This window comes from Clavispora lusitaniae (assembly GCF_014636115.1).
Source record: "Clavispora lusitaniae strain FDAARGOS_655 chromosome Unknown tig00000078_pilon, whole genome shotgun sequence".
NCBI classification, from domain to species: Eukaryota; Fungi; Ascomycota; class Pichiomycetes; order Serinales; family Metschnikowiaceae; genus Clavispora; species Clavispora lusitaniae.
The window spans coordinates 1-19573 of record NW_027093977.1 but is presented as its reverse complement, the minus strand read 5'-3'; the positions used below and the strand labels follow the sequence as shown (position 1 = coordinate 19573).

The 19573-nt window shown below is 42.2% G+C and overlaps 8 protein-coding genes across 8 annotated transcripts; 6 read left to right on the top strand and 2 right to left on the bottom strand. All coding sequences in view use genetic code 12, as the record gives it.

The window, feature by feature from the left end:
- Positions 1-916: 916 nt before the first annotated feature.
- On the top strand, positions 917-2500 carry FOB63_002153 (CFEM domain family protein; the record flags this gene model as incomplete). Its single annotated transcript, XM_002616806.2, has 1 exon — positions 917-2500. One exon carries the CDS (start codon positions 917-919, stop codon positions 2498-2500), a length of 1584 nt encoding a protein of 527 aa, XP_002616852.2.
- Positions 2501-2946: 446 nt separating this feature from the next.
- On the bottom strand, positions 2947-4938 carry FRP1 (Frp1p; the record flags this gene model as incomplete). Its single annotated transcript, XM_002616808.2, has 1 exon — positions 2947-4938. The coding sequence occupies one exon, from the start codon at positions 4936-4938 to the stop codon at positions 2947-2949; it is 1992 nt and encodes a 663-aa protein (XP_002616854.2).
- A 630-nt stretch (positions 4939-5568) lies between these two features.
- PGA7 (Pga7p) lies at positions 5569-6201 on the top strand (the record flags this gene model as incomplete). Its single annotated transcript, XM_002616809.2, has 1 exon — positions 5569-6201. The coding sequence occupies one exon, from the start codon at positions 5569-5571 to the stop codon at positions 6199-6201; it is 633 nt and encodes a 210-aa protein (XP_002616855.2).
- Positions 6202-6684: 483 nt separating this feature from the next.
- RBT5 (Rbt5p) lies at positions 6685-7425 on the top strand (the record flags this gene model as incomplete). Its single annotated transcript, XM_002616810.2, has 1 exon — positions 6685-7425. The coding sequence occupies one exon, from the start codon at positions 6685-6687 to the stop codon at positions 7423-7425; it is 741 nt and encodes a 246-aa protein (XP_002616856.2).
- Positions 7426-9373: 1948 nt separating this feature from the next.
- FOB63_002149 (cytochrome P450) lies at positions 9374-10918 on the top strand (the record flags this gene model as incomplete). The annotated part of the gene is made up of 1 exon (XM_002616811.2): positions 9374-10918. One exon carries the CDS (start codon positions 9374-9376, stop codon positions 10916-10918), a length of 1545 nt encoding a protein of 514 aa, XP_002616857.1.
- A 736-nt stretch (positions 10919-11654) lies between these two features.
- Positions 11655-12974, top strand: FOB63_002148 (CRAL-TRIO domain-containing protein; the record flags this gene model as incomplete). The annotated part of the gene is made up of 1 exon (XM_002616812.2): positions 11655-12974. The coding sequence occupies one exon, from the start codon at positions 11655-11657 to the stop codon at positions 12972-12974; it is 1320 nt and encodes a 439-aa protein (XP_002616858.1).
- A 145-nt stretch (positions 12975-13119) lies between these two features.
- Positions 13120-14037, bottom strand: FOB63_002147 (carbon-nitrogen hydrolase family protein; the record flags this gene model as incomplete). Its single annotated transcript, XM_002616813.1, has 1 exon — positions 13120-14037. The coding sequence occupies one exon, from the start codon at positions 14035-14037 to the stop codon at positions 13120-13122; it is 918 nt and encodes a 305-aa protein (XP_002616859.1).
- Positions 14038-17206: 3169 nt separating this feature from the next.
- On the top strand, positions 17207-19573 carry FOB63_002146 (Flo11 domain family protein; the record flags this gene model as incomplete). The annotated part of the gene is made up of 1 exon (XM_066102212.1): positions 17207-19135. A coding segment is annotated over one exon (1929 nt), but the record flags the coding sequence as incomplete, so codon positions are not given.

The following is a 19573-nucleotide window of genomic DNA, read 5'->3' as shown; positions in this document are numbered from 1 at the left end:
GTGGGGTAAACAAGGAGTGGGGTACGGGTTTGAACATATGAGTCAAACGTACTCATCTTCATATTGTCTTTCCCGTGTCAATTTGTCGACCATTTTTGGTTGCCATTCTTGCCAATTGAAAAATCGAAATGTAAATCTCAAAGGTGACCTTTGGTGAATTTCAGTGTTCACAAAACTCTTGGCTCGTTCGGGAAATGGACGCGATCGAAGTCTAGAAAATTTTTCTCGTGTATAGTGGCATGCTGCTTTATCCGAATGTTTTCGTCGGGTTTATCGCTCTAAACAGTGATAGGTGTTTACTAATAGAGAGTCAACTTCTAAATTTGTGCGTCTTTGTACTTTTATGAAGTACGACGCACCATTTCCGTAATTATTTCTCGCGGAGACATCGTGCATCAAAGTGGTTGGTCTATTTCGCGCAACTCCATCATCGGCGATGAAATAGATAATTCGCTGATTCCGCTTCTGCAGTGGGACAAAAACTATAATCTTGGCAAAAATGCATCAATTAAACTTTCGTGCATCAGACTACTGCAAGTCTTGGCGAATCGAAATGGGTAGAATCATTGATACTTGAAAACTCTCATGAAAACTGGAAGGGTCTAACTAAGAAAACATTGGATAGGACGACATATTCTGGTAGTGCGGCAAAAAAAAAAGAGGCGAAAAAACGGTCATGAGAGGTTATGCACAACTTTAGAGCATGCGCGAACTGATTTTTTAGATTAGTCGGTACATCCGTAAAAGGTGCATGCAATATCATGCATGCGTACGCCACGCGGTTAATTCCATACTTGTGCATAATGCTACATCGCGAACATTGCATTGTCGAAATGTTCGGAAAGCTTACATCACAAATTTATAAAGAGACAGAGTTCAGCAGCTTTGAAGGAAAACTGAAACCTATCCGCTCATTATGCTTTCTGTTTCGATCCTTACTCTCGCTTTGATCGGCCAGGTTATTGGCGATTCATCTTCTCCTGCAGTTACTGCTTCCCCAACAGCCTCTTCTTCAGCTTCTAGACCAACTCTCGCAAGAACTGCAACTATCAATGGTTTCGCTGACCCTATCTACGATAGATTGCCAACTTGTGCCAAAGGTTGTATGGATGCGCCAGTCGGATTCTGCCCATACTGGGAGCCTGGCTGTCTTTGTGTGATGACATTCTTCGGTGACCCAATTGCTCAGTGCTGGGCCGAAAACTGTGTTGGAGAAGACATTGTAGTAGCCGCTAGCTTGGCTACTTCTGTTTGCCACTCCATTGGAGCACCTGACTGGAAAATCAGTCCATCCTTGAGTACTGTTTTGTCTGAATTGGCTACTGCTGAGCCTACCATTACCGAGACTGAAGCGCCAAGCTCATCTCCTGAGGCCTCATCAACAGAGCCTGCCTCTGAAGCTACTTCTGAAGCTCCAGTTCTGTCTGAGGCCGCAAGCTCTTCATCCCCTGCAATCACTGCTTCCCCAATTGCCTCTTCTTCAGCCTCTAGACCAACTCTCGCAAGAACTGCAACTATCAATGGTTTTGCTGACCCTATCTACGACAGATTGCCAACTTGTGCCAAAGGTTGTATGGATGCGCCAGTCGGATTCTGCCCATACTGGGAGCCTGGCTGTCTTTGTGTGATGACATTCTTCGGTGACCCAATTGCTGAGTGCTGGGCCAAAAACTGTGTTGGAGAAGACATTGTAGTAGCCGCTAGCTTGGCTACTTCTGTTTGCCACTCCATTGGAGCACCTGACTGGAAGATTAGTCCATCGTTGAGTACTGTTTTGTCTGAATTGGCTACTGCTATTCCTACTATTACCGAGACTGAAGCACCAAGCTCATCTCAGGCTCCTGAATCCACATCAACAGAGGTTTCTTCTGAGGCTACTTCTGATGCCTCTACTTCCTCCGAAGCTGCAAGCTCTTCTGAGGCTCCAGTCTCGTCTGAAACAATCAGCTCTTCTGCTGCTGTTAACTCCTCTGAAATTGTGAGCTCTGTGCCTTCTTCAATTGCTCCTTCTTCTTTGACTATTGCTTCCTCCAGTGCCATTTACCCTTCGAATGGAACTACAACTGCTGTGGTGCCATCTTCTTCCGCAACATCTAACTCCGATGTTGTTGTGGATGATGTGACAGAAACCGTGATCAACGGTGTTACTGAGATTGTTACTGTATGCACCAAGTGCAAGACCTTATCAGGCTCCCTTACCACTTATACTACAGTTGTCGGTAGCGTCACCAGAACTGTGACTGCTGAATGCGACACCACTGAAGGTCCTGCTCAACCTGAAAACGGAAAGGCCACTGTGACTAAAGGTGATCACGGCTTTAAAGGTACTAAAACTACTGCTGGTCAGACCACTTGGTTCACGCAAGTGACCAAGTCCGCAAGCGCTTCCTCCCCAAGTGCAGCTGTGCATACCGTTGAGCAAGCTAATGTTGCTGGAACCAACTACGCCTCTTGGTTGGTTAGTGTTGCTGCACTCCTCACTGCCATGTTGATGAATTAGATTTAGATACCTTAGACTTTGAATACACCACTGATGTATCCTTACTCCAATGCTACACATAACGAGATAGAACCTTCTCTACACGTACGAGAATAAAAGAATAAAAACGAGCAATTTCTTCGGAGGACAAAAAAAACTCGGCTAATCTGGGATTCATGTATAACGTCCGTTGTGTAAAAGATTGATGAATCAGATAATTTTTATTTTGTTCTCCGCGCATACGTTTGCATGTTGTGAATAATGCATGCATGCGAAAACTCCGAACCTGTATGGTGTATAGCATCTGATGCATCATGCACTTTCACACATGTACTAAAACACTCCACCTTGAAATCCGAAACTGACAGACTGGGCCGAGAATGACCGAGAAGACTATCTGATACACTGAAAATCCCAGGAAATCATTCAGACACTAAAAATAAATACAACTATATACGAAAATGGTCTTAGCCGAAAGATTCGGTGTAGCAGTAAACTTGAGGAGCAGCACTAATCCACTTGTCCTTTTCACAGATTCTGTGGATTTCTCCATTGAAGGCAGTAGGACCACACCCAAGGCAAGCAAAAGCTTTCCTGTAGTTCTTATCACATTCCTCTTGTATGCCCCTTGATATGTATTCTTTCAAATCTGGCCGTCCATAAAGAATAGTGAAATTGCTTTCATTTTCAAATGAAGAAGAGCTGATACTAGAATATGTTCTAACTCTTGAGGAGCTGAAAGGATTCTTTTTTCCTTCGGTCGCAGAAAAACTCTTTTCAGACAGACTTTCGACTGGTTCAGGATTCTCTTGAGTCACTTGAACAATGAGGTGTACCTTTCCAGCTGTGATGAATGGAATAAATTCCTCCCATAAGTGGTCGTACCACTGGAGGTTCTTTAACTTTTTAATTGCCATCACAATCTTTATCTTTGTCTTTTGTGGGCGGTACAAGTAATCGTCCACGAGGTCTCGTTCCTTGTTCACTTTCAACAAGTCCAAGGCCACAGGAAGAGTAAACGAAGCCCCAGAACCAGCACTTAAAAATATAACTGAGTCGAACTTTGTCAATGGTTGGTAGTTTCCTCCGACAGGACCATTGATACCAGCCTTCAAAGTCAATATTTGAGGTTTGGGGAAATCTGTGAGGATCTCTTTTATTGCTGATTCTGAAGGATTCAATTCTTCGATTTCACAAGAAGTTTCCTTCACTAAAAGACTTTTAGAGTTTGCCGATTCGTTTTCCGCCTGAGACAGGGACTCTGATTCCACCTCTACGATCCCTGTGCTTGAAATATCGGTCAATTCCCCAATTGACTCTGCGTCCTCTTTGGATTTTTCTTCTTTCATCTTGAGTAGTTTCAATTTCAATTTCCTAGTGAACCCTCTCCTAACTTTCATTATAATAACCATTTTTCCAGAATCTGACAAGCTTGCTATAGTGAAAGGGTGGTACTGGAAGAGGGAGACCTTGGATACATTCAAAAGAATATGTTGACCAGCTCTCCAATTTCCGTACCTGGGTACAATACACCACCACCACTTTCTCTGGTCAGAATCTAATACCTTGATAGGAATAGTGATCCTTAGGGTTGTATCGTCCAATATTTCGAAGTCAGAGATTCCTTTGGTTGGCCCCTTTCTCTTGTGTAAAATTCCCATGACTCTTGCAACAATTCTGTCTACAACAAGAAGGTGCACACCGAGAAGAACCAGAAGGTGGTTGGCGTTGTTATGGAAATAACCCAACAAGAGCATAATGAAGTTGAAAATTCTATGCTCAACCAAAAAGAAATCAAAAGCAAAATTTCTGATGAAACGGAACGAAGCAACGTTTAACATGCCCAAGCAGCTGTATGATATGAAACCAAATATTTGAGGAGGAATTTGTATCATAATGTAAAACTTCAAGTCTAGCCAGTATTTCAATGAGATCACCATGTGGATGGTAGTGAATACAAACATCATCCTTCCAAGATACTTATGGAAAAAGACAGTCTTGTCAAGGGGAAGTCCCGTTAAGGCAGAAATGATATTTCCATGAGCAACAAGCAATAAAATGCAAGGAAGGTTTGCTATTGCTAATCTTCCGAATCTTTTGCCGACAGTGTAGTAAAATGGGAAGTTAGTGAGGTCTTTGGTTTGCAAGAAACAAAACTCAACATTGATTGCAAGGTGGGCAAGAATCACAATTAATAGACTTGGTTGATAGTAATAATCTTTCCCGAAGAATCTGATTTTGAAAACTCTGTTCATAGAGTCAAAGAGCTTTATAAATGTAAAATACGGCTTGAATCTCAAGCCGCTTGTGTCTCTCAAATGGCGAAGACCCCAGGGAATCCAAAAAAATAAGATTCCATGAGACAAGGGTACTAAAAATGATAGTGCCATTGCCAGGTATTGGTACTTGTACCCCCTGTTCTTTTCAACATAGAACTGGTCAGCGAAGTTGATAGCCATATCTGAAAAGTAGTGATATCAATACTCGTTTCAAGAAAATAACTAGTTCGAAAGTTGAGAACCACGTAAATAAGGATGAATACTATTTATCCAGTTTAGTATTGGTTAAAGCGATGATGAGGAGAAAAAAATCGTTAGCAGTTTCGACTTCTTTAGTACTTAGAAACTATGCACAAGAAAAATTTAAAGTGGAGTAGAAACAGGATGGTGGTACGTACAAGAAAAGCAAGAGAGTGCAGATCATGAATTTCTCACCAGTGTCGGACTTTTCGGTTTAGAACTTTCAATCGCCCTAATAAGTCTTCTTTTTTTATCTTTTTCATCATTAACACCCCTTGCATATGCGCATGTCCTGTACGCACATATTGCATTTCCGATTAAATGCGAGGCGGTACGAAAGAAGCAGAGTGAAGGAAATTTCCTCACCCGATATCAACGAGAGTGTTCGAAAAACCCGCCTATAATGTAACCCAGTGTGACTTTCGGCATTCCTCGGACCGATATGTGAACTGAGTCTAGATAATAATTACGCACACCGCATATTTCTGCAGATTTCTCATTTCTAATAAGATACATTAATATGGGGTACTTTCAGCAATTCTAAAACTCAGATACTAATACTAAGAAACTATGAACGCTGTTTTCCTCTTCTTTATTTTTGCTACCAGTGCTTTTGCTTCCCAATGGGACACTTACCCTCAAGTGCCCAAGACAGCATCTGTGAATGGATTCTCTGACCCGATTAAGAGCAAGTTACCTTCATGTGCTTCTGAATGTGCTGACTTCTCCACAAAGAACACACCTTGTCCTTACTGGGACACTGGTTGTTTGTGTGTTATGCCTCAGTGGTCTGGACAAGTAGCTGCTTGTATTGTTAAAAGCTGCTCCGGTGAAGATGTGGCTTCCGCTACCAGTTTGGCTTATTCCTTATGTTCCAGTGTTGGAGCAAATGTTTGGATGATGCCGGGTTCACTTTCAACTTCGCTTTCTGAAGCTGCTAAAGGAGCAGTTGTAGCTAGTGCTACAGCCACTTCTGAGGGCGATTCTTCTGCTACTTCTGCTGAAGTTTCCTCTGCTACTGAAACAGGAAGTGCTTCTCAAGACTCCGCAAAGAGTGAGACAGAAAGCAAGTCATCTACTACCAGTGAAAACAGTAGCAGTGCTTCTGAGACATCCTCGACTTCATCTCAAAACGGGTCTATTCAAAGAACAACAAGTTCTGTTTTCTTGTTTTTAGTTACTTTCGTATCTACACTTTTCTAGTGTTTTTAGTCAGGATTTAAAGTAAAGTTCAATGCACAACCATGACAAGTGAAAACTAAAATATAAAAGTCGTTTATGAGAGAAGATATGTAATATCAATAAGAAGCTCGTAAAGAATATATTCATGAGACTGTAGAAGGTGATTGCTTTGGTTCTATCCGGAAACGGCGGTAGTACGTTCCAATTTTACTCAATGCAAGTATATTCTAGTCTCACATAATATTTAGCCGCACTGCGCAATGTGTGTGCGTCTTGGAATGTCAAAAGTCTTAAATGGCATGTCCGAATCGGCGGCCGTATGCAACCTGTATATACTCAACAGAACTGTTCTTGGACATGCGCTACTCCAATTCTTCTTTCGGTATCGGGTATACCTTTCTGGCGAATGTAAACTAACACTTTATTTACAGTCTATCTTATAAATAGGGCTGTATCCTCCCGTTCTGTAGGTGTTTTCATCAACGCATAACTTCCTCATTCGCTATGTTCTCTTTGTTCCCAGTTGCTACTCTTTTGACTGTCGCCTCGGTTGTCACCGCTGCTGACAATCCATACACCATTTACCCATCTGTTGCAAAGACTGCCACTATCAATGGTTTTGCTGACCCAGTTTACGACAGATTGCCAGAGTGTGCTAAAAGCTGTGTGTCTGCATCCACCTCTTCCACTCCTTGTCCATACTGGGACACTGGTTGTCTTTGTGTCATGACTAACTGGGCATCTGATGTTGCAGAGTGTTTTGCTAAAAACTGTAAGGGTTCTGATGTTGACACTGCTTCCCAGGCTGCTGTTGCTGTCTGTTCTGCTGCAGGTGTTTGGGAACCATACTTCATTATCGACTCTGCTGCTTCCAGTTCTTTGGCTGCAGCTGCTGAAGAAGTTGCCACTACTTCTGAGGCTGCCACCTCTGAAGCTGCCACATCCGAAGCTCCTACCACTTCCGAAGCTCCTGCTACTTCCGAAGCTCCTGCTACTTCTGAGGCTCCTGCTACTTCTGAGGCTCCTGCTACCTCTGAGGCCCCAGCTACTTCTGAGGCTCCAGCTACTTCTGAGGCTCCAGAGTCTTCTGCTCCAGCTCCAGAGTCTTCTGCTGAGGAATCCTCTGCTCCAGAGTCCTCTGAGAGCACTGCTGTTCCAACTGTTGCTTCTGTTAACGGTGTTGCTCCTGGTGTTGTTCCTGCTGCTGTGGCCGGTGTCGCTGCTGGTTTGGCTATGCTTTTGTAAGCAGGAAACTAATGTTTCGTACTTTGCGGGGCAGCTGTTGTTATGATTTGTGTCAAATCTGTAGTCTGCAACATTTGCGACCCAAAATTATTTGGTTTTAGTTATGTTGTTTTAATGAAGAAAAAAACAATTTAAGAAAATATCGTATGTGGTCCATGATTTATTGCATTGTGCAGATCTTTCCATCATCTATGGTAATTGAACTATGCAGTGATTGTGCACTCAATTATTAGTCTGTGTAAATGTTTAGAAACCGTTTCAAGCAACTTAGACCAACAGTTTTCTACTGATGGAAGACGTTGGCATTTCAACTCATCACTCTTGCTATCATATTGCCCGAATAGGGTAAGAGTAGTCGAAACTGCCAATGGTTCGATTCGAGTTTGGTCCTGTGAAGAATGAGACATAAATTTCTTTTCTTTCTATAGACCAGTTTGAAACCTCTCCAAAAAGCCTAAGCTTCCAATTTTCAAGTTGGAATAAAATGAATCTTTAACGTACAGTAACTGCTTTGTTTCAGTATTGCTTCGGGAAGCAAGCAGGTTTATTAGCCACTACTCCCAACGACTTAGGTTCTGATCGATTCCTACCCAGTGCCATATTCAATTTTGAACTGCGAACTGATTCAGTAAAAATCGTCCAATTTATTCACATTACCATTTCTTGATAAATTTAATCTAAGTTTTCTGGCTCTTGTAGATTTTTCTTGTGCAATGAAGGTGTCTGATGTGAAGTATGTGTCCGAATTCAACCTACTGACATTTGATCAGGTTTCTGAGTTCAAAAACGACGAGACGGCAGGCGTGGTAACAGGTAATTTGTAACAGATTTTGAACAGCATTATTAAGCATTAGTCATCTGTTTCTTGAAAGTCTGAAATCCATGCACTTCGGTGATATAGACTTTTTAGTTAAAGTCGCGACTACAAGATCTCGCACATACGTATTGTGGGGGGAGGTGCATAAAAAAAGTGTGTAAATCGATCATCATCTCATTCGAACTCTAAATATCGAATATAGTGACGTTTGAGACGTTCGAATCTTTTTTCCTACGAAATAGCACTTCTTGCAATTGGTTCAATTCTCACGGTATACGAATTCTGAGTCTTCCAAGATGAATATTCAGTTCTTGAATGAAATGGTATTCGCATTATATTTTTATCTCTCTACTGCTCAACCACTACATTTTAAAGTAAATAATTGACTTTTTTACATTTTTTATGTTCCAATTTGCATTTCCTGAAAAAAAGAATCGCCCCAACTAATTATGTTCCCAAAGTGCGTCTACATGAAATATCGTGAAATTGGCGTAGACACAAATTAAAGAAAACCGAACTGGAATAGAATTATCTGAATTCGAAAATGTTACGAAGCATACATTTTGCATACATTCTTGGTTTTTTGCTCACGGCAGTTCCACAATTACTATTCTACAGCGCAAGTTTATGACTTTTTAGAATATTAATTACGTGGCTAGACTTCAAAGCTTTCAAATGCCTTGAAGAGGCTCACCTGATTATACGTGTATAGAACTAGCCTTCTCTTTGTCTAGACGTGTGTAGAGGCGGCCAGTAGCATTTGAATCCATGCTTATTACTCGTTCATTGTAGGAGACGGATTGTTTTTCGCGCGTCAGAAATGAACAAAGAGGAGCTCTTCTTCTCTGTGTTTGGCAGAAGAATCTTCATGTGACAAATTCATGCCAACCAATGACTGCGCCTGCAATAAGCGGAAGAGTTATCGTTAAATCTTCTATAGATCAGAGGTCCATACGATTATGTGCATGAAGAATCAACTGACGTATTCATCCTTGATGTTAGAGCCACGTAAACAAGGGAAGTACAACGCTGTTTTGATAGAATATGGCTTTGTGGTTTGAAGCCATGGCCATGGGAGGGGTCTCTATATATATATAAATTTTGGAGGATTATTGAATCCTGACCTGCCAAATGTCACTTTTCAGAGAACTTGATCCCGTGCAATTGGTTTACGTTGTTATTAGCTTGTTCTTCGCGTCCTTTGTGTACAACGAACTAAAAGGAATTTACTTAAGTCGCAAATGGCACACGAAATCTCCAGTCAAAACTTATCGCGGACTTTTTAGTTTGCCTCAGCTTGTTCGGCTGCGGAAAGCTGTTGATTCGGGCCATTTCGTGGACTATTTTAGGGACCAGTACATAAAATATGGTGCAGATACCTTAGATTTCACTGGCTTTGGAAGTAAGATCTTCTTCACGAAAAACCCGCACAATGTGAAATCTCTCTTTGCCACTAACTTTGATGATTGGTCTATTGGTGCCCGAAAGAGAGCGTTTAAACCATTCTTAGGCGTTGGTGTGTTTGTTACTGATGGTGAGGTGTGGAAACACTCGAGAACCATGTTGAAGCCTCAGTTTCTGAGAGAACAAATTGCACACGTTCACAGTGTTGAATCTCATTACAAATTGTTTGCCCAGCACATCAGGAGCTATAGGGGCCAGGAGTTTGACATTCAGCCTCTTTTCATGAAACTTACAATGGATGCATCCAGTGAATTTTTGTTCGGTGAGAGCATTCATTTGCTCCACGACGACTCGATTGAACACGAGAAAGACACTAGTGACATTAAAGGCAAAAAAGAATTGGCTGAAGACCTTTCATTTTTGCAGACTTATCTCATGTTCCGAGTCATGTTGTTAGATTGGTTTTGGTTGGAAAACTCCAAAAAGTTTAGCGAAGCCATCAAAAGAGTTCATGCCTTCACTAGTCAATTTGTTGATCGAGTACTAAGTCTTACGCCAGAGGAGAGAGAAGCAAACAGCAAGGATGGGTACACGTTTTTGTATGAGCTTGCAAAGGTCACAAATGACCCCATAGTAATGCGGGACCAGATTTTGAATGTGATGTTGGCGGGAAGGTCCACCACAGCAAGTCTTCTCTGTTCAGTTTTGCTTGAATTATCCAGAAACCCCGAAGTGTACGAGAAGTTGAAGAACGAGGTGTACGAGCAGTTCGGGAATGGAAAAACCAAGGGAGAAGAAATAACTTTTGAAACACTAAAGAAATGTACCTACTTGAGATGGGTTCTTAACGAGGGTCTTCGTATGTATCCTCCAGTTCCACTGAACCTTCGACAGGCGGTCCGTGATACTACACTTCCAAAGGGAGGAGGACCAGATGGTGAATCTCCTGTCCTAGTGCGTAAGGGCCAGTATGTTGCACTCCATATTTACTCCATGCATCGCCTGGAAGAATTCTATGGTAAAGATGCTCTCTCTTTCAGACCAGAGAGATGGGCAGACCTTTCCAAGATTGGCTGGGCCTTCATGCCTTTTGGCTCGGGTCCTCGTATTTGCTTAGGTCAGCAGTTTGCCTTAACAGAAGCCTCCTATATTTTGGTTCGTATGGTGCAAGACTTCCCTCATATTGCTTCGCACAACAAAACGTACCCTCCACGCACATACTCCAGATCTACTATGCACTATATAGACGGGATCAGAATTTCATTGTATTAGTTTCTTTTCCTTTATTTTTAATGATATATGATCTTGTGAATACTTGATACTTAGATTCTCCGCCCTAGGTTGGGGTAAGCTATGGATTTTTCTCCGCGCACCTGATGATAAGCATGTGAAGACCAGATTTATTCTCCAGCGTCTTCTGTATTATGGAAGACAAATTGTATCAACAATAAGCAAACAATCCAATAGCAGGAAACAACTACTTTTTTAGATCAAGCCACATGAAAGGTGGGTTTTCATAGTCCGCGGTCCCTTAAAGTACTTCAAGTGACACATTCTTGCTTCGCTTACACGAAATTCCCCTCTACGGAGTCACATGGCACACATGTGATTTTAGTGCAGGTCTACCGTGGATTTGTTCGTGTACGCAATACGATGGAAAATTGATGTTAAGATCACTCGACAGATACGAAACAGCCCACTATGACATCAGATGCTTTCTAAGAAGCTCCTCATTACAACTAAGTGGCTAATTTCATATATACAATCGCTTGTTCGGAATGAAAAAAAATTGTATCGCAATGCTAGCCAAGGGAACAAAATATCAGCGTGTAGTTCGCAATTACCGTATTAGTATATTCGAGCGATAGTGCACATTTGTGGGGCCAACAGCAAAAGTATAAAAAGCGACCTTGGGTTGGGGTATGATCTCCAGTGGGCAATCAATCTGTTTTGAACTATACTGATACCATCCTATTTCCATTATTATCTTTGATATAGCACCTCTACAATGCCTACCGAAAGCGTCAAGCCTGACAGAATATGGTCGCTTGCGCCAGAACATGAGATTGTCCTCAAGCAAACATGGGCAATCATATTGAAGCATTTTGGATATGATTTGGACAATCTCTCCTTCCATGACCTTGAGCTTAAATCCAACTTCGTTGCATCCAAAAGCAAGAACGCTCTTCCTATCATTCCAAAAACATCTGATCCAGGCGATGTGCCCGAACCTTCGAAACGCACAGTGGAAACATATCACTCATTGTCGGGAAAAACAGCCGATGAACTTACAGGCGAGTTTGATAAGTCCGCAAAAGCTGTTTCAAAGGAGCATTACCACCATTTTAGCAAATTCGATGACGTGGAGATGCACCAGGCTTTCTTCAGCTCCGTTAGAAATGATTCTCCCGACAATGACTTGCTCCGTTTTGTTAGAGCCAGAAAGTTTAAAGTGCACCATATTGTAGAAATGGCTGCCAAGTGTTGGGAGTGGAGAGCCACGACTCATAACGTCAACAAGTGGTTTTACGAGGGAGACGCTCAGGTTTTTTTTTCGGGTAAGAAGCCCGAGTTCATCAAGGCTTTCGAGTTGGAAAAAGCCTATATGAGAGGTGAGGATTATTCCGGGGGCCCTGTGGCTGTTATCCGGGTCAAGAAGCACTTTGGCCATGACTGCCCGGAAAAGGACTTTGAAAGATTCATCTGTGTGTTCATTGAATGGAGTCGATTGCGCATGAGAAACTACGAAATTGGAAATGACGGAGCTAACATTCTTTTTGATATGACTGGTTTTTCCTTGAAGAATGCGGATATGAATGCTGTAAAGTTTTTGGTCAAGCAATTCGAGGCAAACTACCCAGAGTCATTGAACGCGATATGGGTTCACAAAGCTCCTTGGATTTTCAATGCTGTCTGGAAGATCATTAAGGGCTGGTTGGATCCTGTTGTTGCCTCGAAAATTCATTTCACCAAATCTGCTCAAGACTTAGAGAAGTTTCTTGACAAGAAGTACATTCCTAAAAACCTCGGTGGCTCTGACTCTTATGAACCTAAGTATGTACCCCCAACGAAAGAGAACAGCAGCACCCGTCCTAAAGATGACACATATGTGAAGTTGATGGAACAACGCAAGAAATTGATGCTTTCATTTATTGAGACAACCATTTTGTGGATCCAGGCAAAGACAACAGAGGAGTCCACAAAGTATTTGAACAGTAAAATCGACTTGGGAGCAAAATTAGGCTTAAATTACAAAGCATTGGATCCTTATGTGCGTTATAGGGGAGCGTTTGACAGGGACGGTTCTCTAGGAGAGATTGGTATTTAGTTTGGAATTTTTTAAGAATCAAACTATCTTTTATTAAGGTTTGAAAAGCACTGTTCTGTTTTCTATGCGCATCTATACAATTCTCTCCTGTAAATGATAGACAACATCGACATCTAAGAAAATCATGTCAAGGGGAAAAAAGAATTCATTTGTCAAACACAACACCTCTTGGTCTTTCGTCAACAGTCAATTTAAAGACATCAGGACGAGTATAATGTCCAGTAGGGTCAAGGTCGTAACGGGCCTCAAGAATAATGTCTAAATCAATTTCAGCCGTCAACAAGCCTTCTTCTCCCACGAAAGGACCAGCTAAAACTTCTCCGTATGGATCGACAATCAATGAACCACCGTTGATAGGCTGTTCCCGGGTATAGCCTGGGACATCGCGGGTGTGCTCCTCCCAGGACAAAAAAGGAACAGCTGAAATAGCAAATTGACGACCTTCCACGGCAATGGTCTTGATTAAAGATGCCCAGATCTCTCTATCATCAACAGTGGGTGCAACATAAATGTTTAAGCCTTTCGCATAATATGCCGCGCGGTATAAAGGCATGTAATTCTCCCAGCAAATACCGCCTCCAATTCCCCCCAACTCCTTTGATTCGGCAACATAGAGCGTTGAACCATCTCCTTGGCCCCAAACTAATCTTTCCGTGGCCGTAGGCATTAATTTTCTATGCTTACCTACGAAACCCTGATCGGGGTCAATGTAAACCATTGTGCAGTACAACGTACTTCCGCCCCTTTCTATGACTCCAGTCACTATCATTGTGCCCGTTCGTTTACTTAACCCTTCTAATTGGGAGATCTCAGGGCCCGGGACTTCGATCGACTGTTTATGATACTCAACGAACTCTTTTCTTCCTTCAGGCAAACGGTAACCCAAGTACGTACCAAATTGGCTTCCCTTTGGATATCCTCCGATTGTAGCCTCTGGGAGCACCACCAACTTCACTTTTTTGTCGATAAGCTCTTGTTCATAGCTCAAAATCTTTTCAACAGTCTTTGGTGTACCTTCTTTGCTTGCTCCAATTTGCAAGGCTGCAACGGTGTATTTCGTCATACCTTTTTTAAAAAATTCGACACTGACTATGTATTATTGAAGCGGAATTTTTTAGAGCCGTGGGCGTTATCAACAAGTCCGCCTGCAGTATAATCTATTCATTCCGTTCTATTATAGGCACGACAAAAAATGCTCTAATGTCACATCTTCTGTCATTCTTTGTATAGTAAGCAAAGATAAAGGGTACAGAAATGTGAATTATAGCATTTTTCCAAGGACAGTGTGAAGATTATAATTCATTATTAAAGTTACGGCAATATCAACTATTGCAACTTCTGTTAGTGGTAAAAGATTCAAATTTACACAAATTGTGCGAATACTGAAAAGAAGTAAAAAACACGAATTCTTCAAAAAAAAAATACATAATGTACGATGGCAAACCAGAAAAAAAAAGAAAAACATAACTAAAGGTAAAGACATCATCGAGGTTAGTAAACAATTCATAAAAACAATTGTGTCATTTGTTTTGATTTCTGATGTATTCTACGCTGACTTTCAAAACAATATACAGTACCAGCTATGTTGTTCATCCGTTATATGCGATTATGAGCCGACTTTCGATCATCGGACAGAATGGTGACAAAAAATAATCATGTTTCTATATGAAATATCTATTCAGTAAGTGACGTGATTTGGTAAATTCCTGAGATCTTGTTTTCTCAACTGCCAATTTGAGCCAACTCAATCAAGTTACTGTACATATACGAGAAACATCCATACACCCAATCTTGTGGGCATATTTTCCTGCAGAACATTCTTCAGACAGGACAGAAAACGGTGTGACACAAAGGTTAGAAACTTCGCCTTCGTCAAAACGTTGTGTCATTCGTGAAGAGAAGATACGCAGCAAATGTAAAAAGCAGGCAGAGTGGCACTTAAGCATCAGTAATTTAATTTACTCGAAAAGTAACAATCGCCTTCAAGCTACGATTAAAAATTCTTGAAATGAATTAGAATGAGAGAAAAAAAGTAGCTAGGAGGACATATTGAAGAACATTTCGATCACCGAAGAAATGGCGCACCGGGATCTATAGAAATTTCAAGCATAGCGCCTGCTAGTCAAAGGCCGCCCGCGTCGAAAGATAACCAGAATTCAAACCCCTATATGCAATATCAAGATCTCTATACAGTAAACTGATAGCCAAGGCACACTTACAAAAACTGTCAGTGGATATCCACAAGGAAATTCATGTTGGGGAGTCGTATTCTTTCTTAACATTTGCAGTTCATCCGATCTTGCTGTGGATGGACCAATCGAAGATAAAGTTGCGAGTATCAAGAGTAAAAAACCCTCACCTGTACATTGCCCCACGACCCTACGAAGAAAAAAGGAATGCAGATTTGTCATGACAGGGAAGCCCTGGAGCTTGACCGCTTTCTATTGGTCCATTAAAGACCTTGCATGTGTAACTTTTCCATGGACATTTGTATTCATTGAAGGGGCACTGTAGTACATTGATTTATGTGTGGAGACAAATGTCCGTCCCTGCATTGTGGTGCGTCGTTATAACGGTAGCGGATGTGTGATGAGAAATAAGGTTGGATTATGCTTCGCATAACAAAGATTCCCTGCATGCTACAGCTTTTTCTGGTTCGATTCGGCTCCTCATCGAATGATTGAAAGATAAGAGGAAAGCTAATTAGTATAAAAACCGATCATTCGGAACTCACAATCTATTTTAAGGGGTAAACGTGAGAAAGGGGTTGAAAACTCGTTTTATGTTATTCGGTTTTTACCGTTCCATCACCTGCATAATTGTTCCTTGCTTTATGCATGTAGCGGTTTCATAACCATTTAGTAAAGAGATGTGTGAAGCCTCGTACTTACCTGGCGATGAAGATTAACACAATGTAAACCGAAACAGAGGCTTTTTCAAGGCTACGAGTGAAGACTACAAATGCAATAGGACTAGAAAGAGTACATTTTTTTTCTCCACGAAGGGAAGTTCAAGTCTATTGAGCTACTCATTGTGGTAGTAAGAGGCAATCCCTTTCATAATTAGATTGATGATCCCAAAAGATGAATAAAGACCGTAAAGTGAAAAATTTCATGTAGTAAGCCCGTAACCTGCAGATACGTAATCTAGATCCAAGTGTTAGCCGAAAGAATCCCCAGGCCTTCGGTGCAGTTCGTGCATTTGCGAAAACAGGGCACAGGGGCAGTGCGTTTTGTCTTTATTTTTGACGAAAAGATCGCAGAAGTACTCATGATAACGTCTAACATCTATATCATTACAAAGTAATAAAGAAAACGAGCTAAGTAGAAGGGAAAATTGTAGAGGAAATTCAAAGAGTTAGCAAGCATGAAACAATGATTCTGCACCCAGAAAGATGTTTCATACAACAGTTTACACAAATCAAAAGGAGGAGCGTTGGACACATCGTACAATACGGTGATAGGAACTTTGTTTACCACTCTTTTAGCCATCGTGCTTCGTAATACTCGAGTGTATACCCGAGGGCCACATTGGTTTGAAGTATGCATAGCGCTTACCATGCAAGGCGTCAGATAGATCTTTATGAATAGTCATGAGAGAAATGAGGCTAAAACATAAACAGACGGTACAAGAGCATGCAAGGAATCTCCTTCGCTTCTACGTCCGCTTTTCTTTTCAAGCAATCAGGGGCATTTAGAGAAGACCAAATGCTAGTGCTGGTAGGTCGTTTTCAAGAAAGCGAACAAAACCTTCTTCTTCCGTAAAGCTGTATGCAGAAGCAATCTAAGAAAGGAGTTTAGATTTAACCACTCCTTTTTTACCACGAGCTTCGAACTCAAACGGAACACATGCATGTTACGGCTTTCAAGTACATTATGTGGCACTTTACACTAAAATATCTGCAAGTGTGATCTTATTCTTTGGCTGCTAGAGTGGGATTTTAATACCGATGTATGCATGCATTCGAAGTGTGCCAAAAATTATGCGAGCTGCAAGATCTGGCCAATGGTCTCTTCGAGATCGGAGATTATGCAGACATTACTTCTCTCCATGCCCACTGTATGGGGACTGCAGCATGACTAAATCGGTATATGTCCTGACAAAAGTTGCGAAAAGGAACCAGAACCACATTACGAGTGTAGAAGTGGCTGCAAACCATTCTATGCAAAATGCAAGAGAAAAAGGAACCATTTATAAAGCCGTAACGCCGCCATGTGGTTGTTCTCTTCAGCATGTTGTTCAAGACAATAACGTCTCTAGCATTGGTGGCTTTTGCCTCTGCTACGTCAGTGATTAATGCTTGCCCTAACCAGAAGTTCACATTCCATGCGAGCACTGTGAATTTTCCACAAGCTTCAATCACAGTTACAGATCCAGTTCCTAATAAAGATGGGACGTGGGATGTGACTATAAACTTCAATGCTGCTGACACAATGTCTTTGAAGTCGTTGTCGGAATTGAAAATTTTGGGCTTGTCCCAAACCTACTTTTTATACTCCAATAACCTCAAGGTTGATAAGATCTCTAATCCTGGTTCTTGGTCACAACAGGTGACTGTGACACCAAGATCTGTTGGTTCATACAGCACTTGCATGCAGCAATTTACAATTCAGTTTGATTGGTGTACCGCTGGTGTTACGGATTTGAGCGAGTGCCAAAACTGGAAATACCAGGACTCTTATGATTATATCACTGGATGCGATAACTTTGACCCAAGTACAGGCTTTTCCCAAAAAGATGCACCTGATTACTGCTGGGATGTTCCCAACAGTCCCCCAGCAGAATCTTCCAGTGCTCCAGCTAAGGAATCCTCCAGCGTTCCAGCTAGCAAGTCTTCGAGTGTCCCAGCCAAGGAGTCTTCCAGTGTCCCAGCTAAGGAGTCTTCAAGTGTCCCAGCTAAGGAGTCTTCCAGTGTCCCTGCTAAGGAGTCTTCCAGTGTTCCAGCTAAGCAGTCATCGAGTGTCCCAGCTAAGGAATCTTCGAGTGTTTCACCCAAGGTGGGTCACCCACATACATTGGCCCCAGAGACATCTGAAATTCTCAGCTCTTCTAGCATTCCAGCAAGCGAGTCTTCCAGTGCTCCAATTAAGAAATCTTCGAGTGTTCCAGCTAAGGAATCTTCAAGCGTTCCACCCAAGGAATCTTCTAGCGTCCCAGCTAGAGAGTCTTCAAGTGTTTCAGCAAGTGAGTCTTCAAGTGTTCCAGCTAAGGAGTCATCAAGTGTACCAGCTAAAGAATCTTCGAGTGTTCCAGCTAAGGAATCTTCGAGTGTTCCACCCAAGGTGGGTCACCCACATACATTGGCTCCAGAGACATCTGAAATTCTCAGCTCTTCCAGCGTTCCAGCAAGCGAGTCTTCGAGTGTTCCAGCTAAGGAATCTTCGAGTGTTCCAGCCAAGGAATCTTCAAGTGTCCCTGCTAAGGAGTCTTCTAGCGTTCCAGCTAGAGAGTCTTCAAGTGTTCCAGTAAGCAAGTCTTCTAGTGTCCCAGCCAAGGAATCGTCCAGCGTCCCAGCTAAGGAGTCTTCTAGCGTCCCAGCAAGTGAGTCTTCCAGTGTTCCAGCCAAGGAGTCTTCCAGCGTCCCCGCCAAGGAGTCATCGAGTGTTCCAGCTAAGGAGTCATCGAGTGTACCAGCTAAAGAATCCTCAAGTGCTCCACCCAAGGTGGGTCACCCACATACATTGGCCCCAGAGACATCTGAAATTCTCAGCTCTTCTAGCATTCCAGCAAGCGAGTCTTCCAGTGCTCCAATTAAGAAATCTTCGAGTGTTCCAGCTAAGGAATCTTCAAGCGTTCCACCCAAGGAATCTTCTAGCGTCCCAGCTAGAGAGTCTTCAAGTGTTTCAGCAAGTGAGTCTTCAAGTGTTCCAGCCAAGGAGTCTTCAAGTGTTCCAGCTAAGGAGTCTTCGAGTGTTCCAGTAAGCGAGTCTTCCAGTGTTCCACCCGAGTTGAGTCACCCACATACATTGGCCCCAAAGACATCTGAAATTCTCAGCTCTTCCAGCGTTCCGGCAAGCGAGTCTTCCAGTGTCCCAGCTAGAGAGTCTTCTAGCGTCCCAGCCAAGGAATCTTCGAGTGCCCCAGCTAAGGAGTCGTCTACAATCGTGAAACCTTCTTCAAGCGATCCATCTGCATTGACCTCACCAGGGTCTAGCGGGGAGGTACTGATGTTCTTTAGGGAGGTACTGATGTTCTTTAGGGAGGTACTGATGTTCTTTAGGGAGGTACTGATGTTCTTTAGGGAGGTACTGATGTTCTTTAGGGAGGTACTGATGTTCTTTAGGGAGGTACTGATGTTCTTTAGGGAGGTACTGATGTTCTTTAGGGAGGTACTGGTGTTCTTTAGGGAGGTACTGATGTTCTTTAGGGAGGTACTGATGTTCTTTAGGGAGGTACTGATGTTCTTTAGGGAGGTACTGATGTTCTTTAGGGAGGTACTGATGTTCTTTAGGGAGGTACTGATGTTCTTTAGGGAGGTACTGATGTTCTTTAGGGAGGTACTGATGTTCTTTAGGGAGGTACTGATGTTCTTTAGGGAGGTACTGATGTTCTTTAGGGAGGTACTGATGTTCTTTAGGGAGGTACTGATGTTCTTTAGG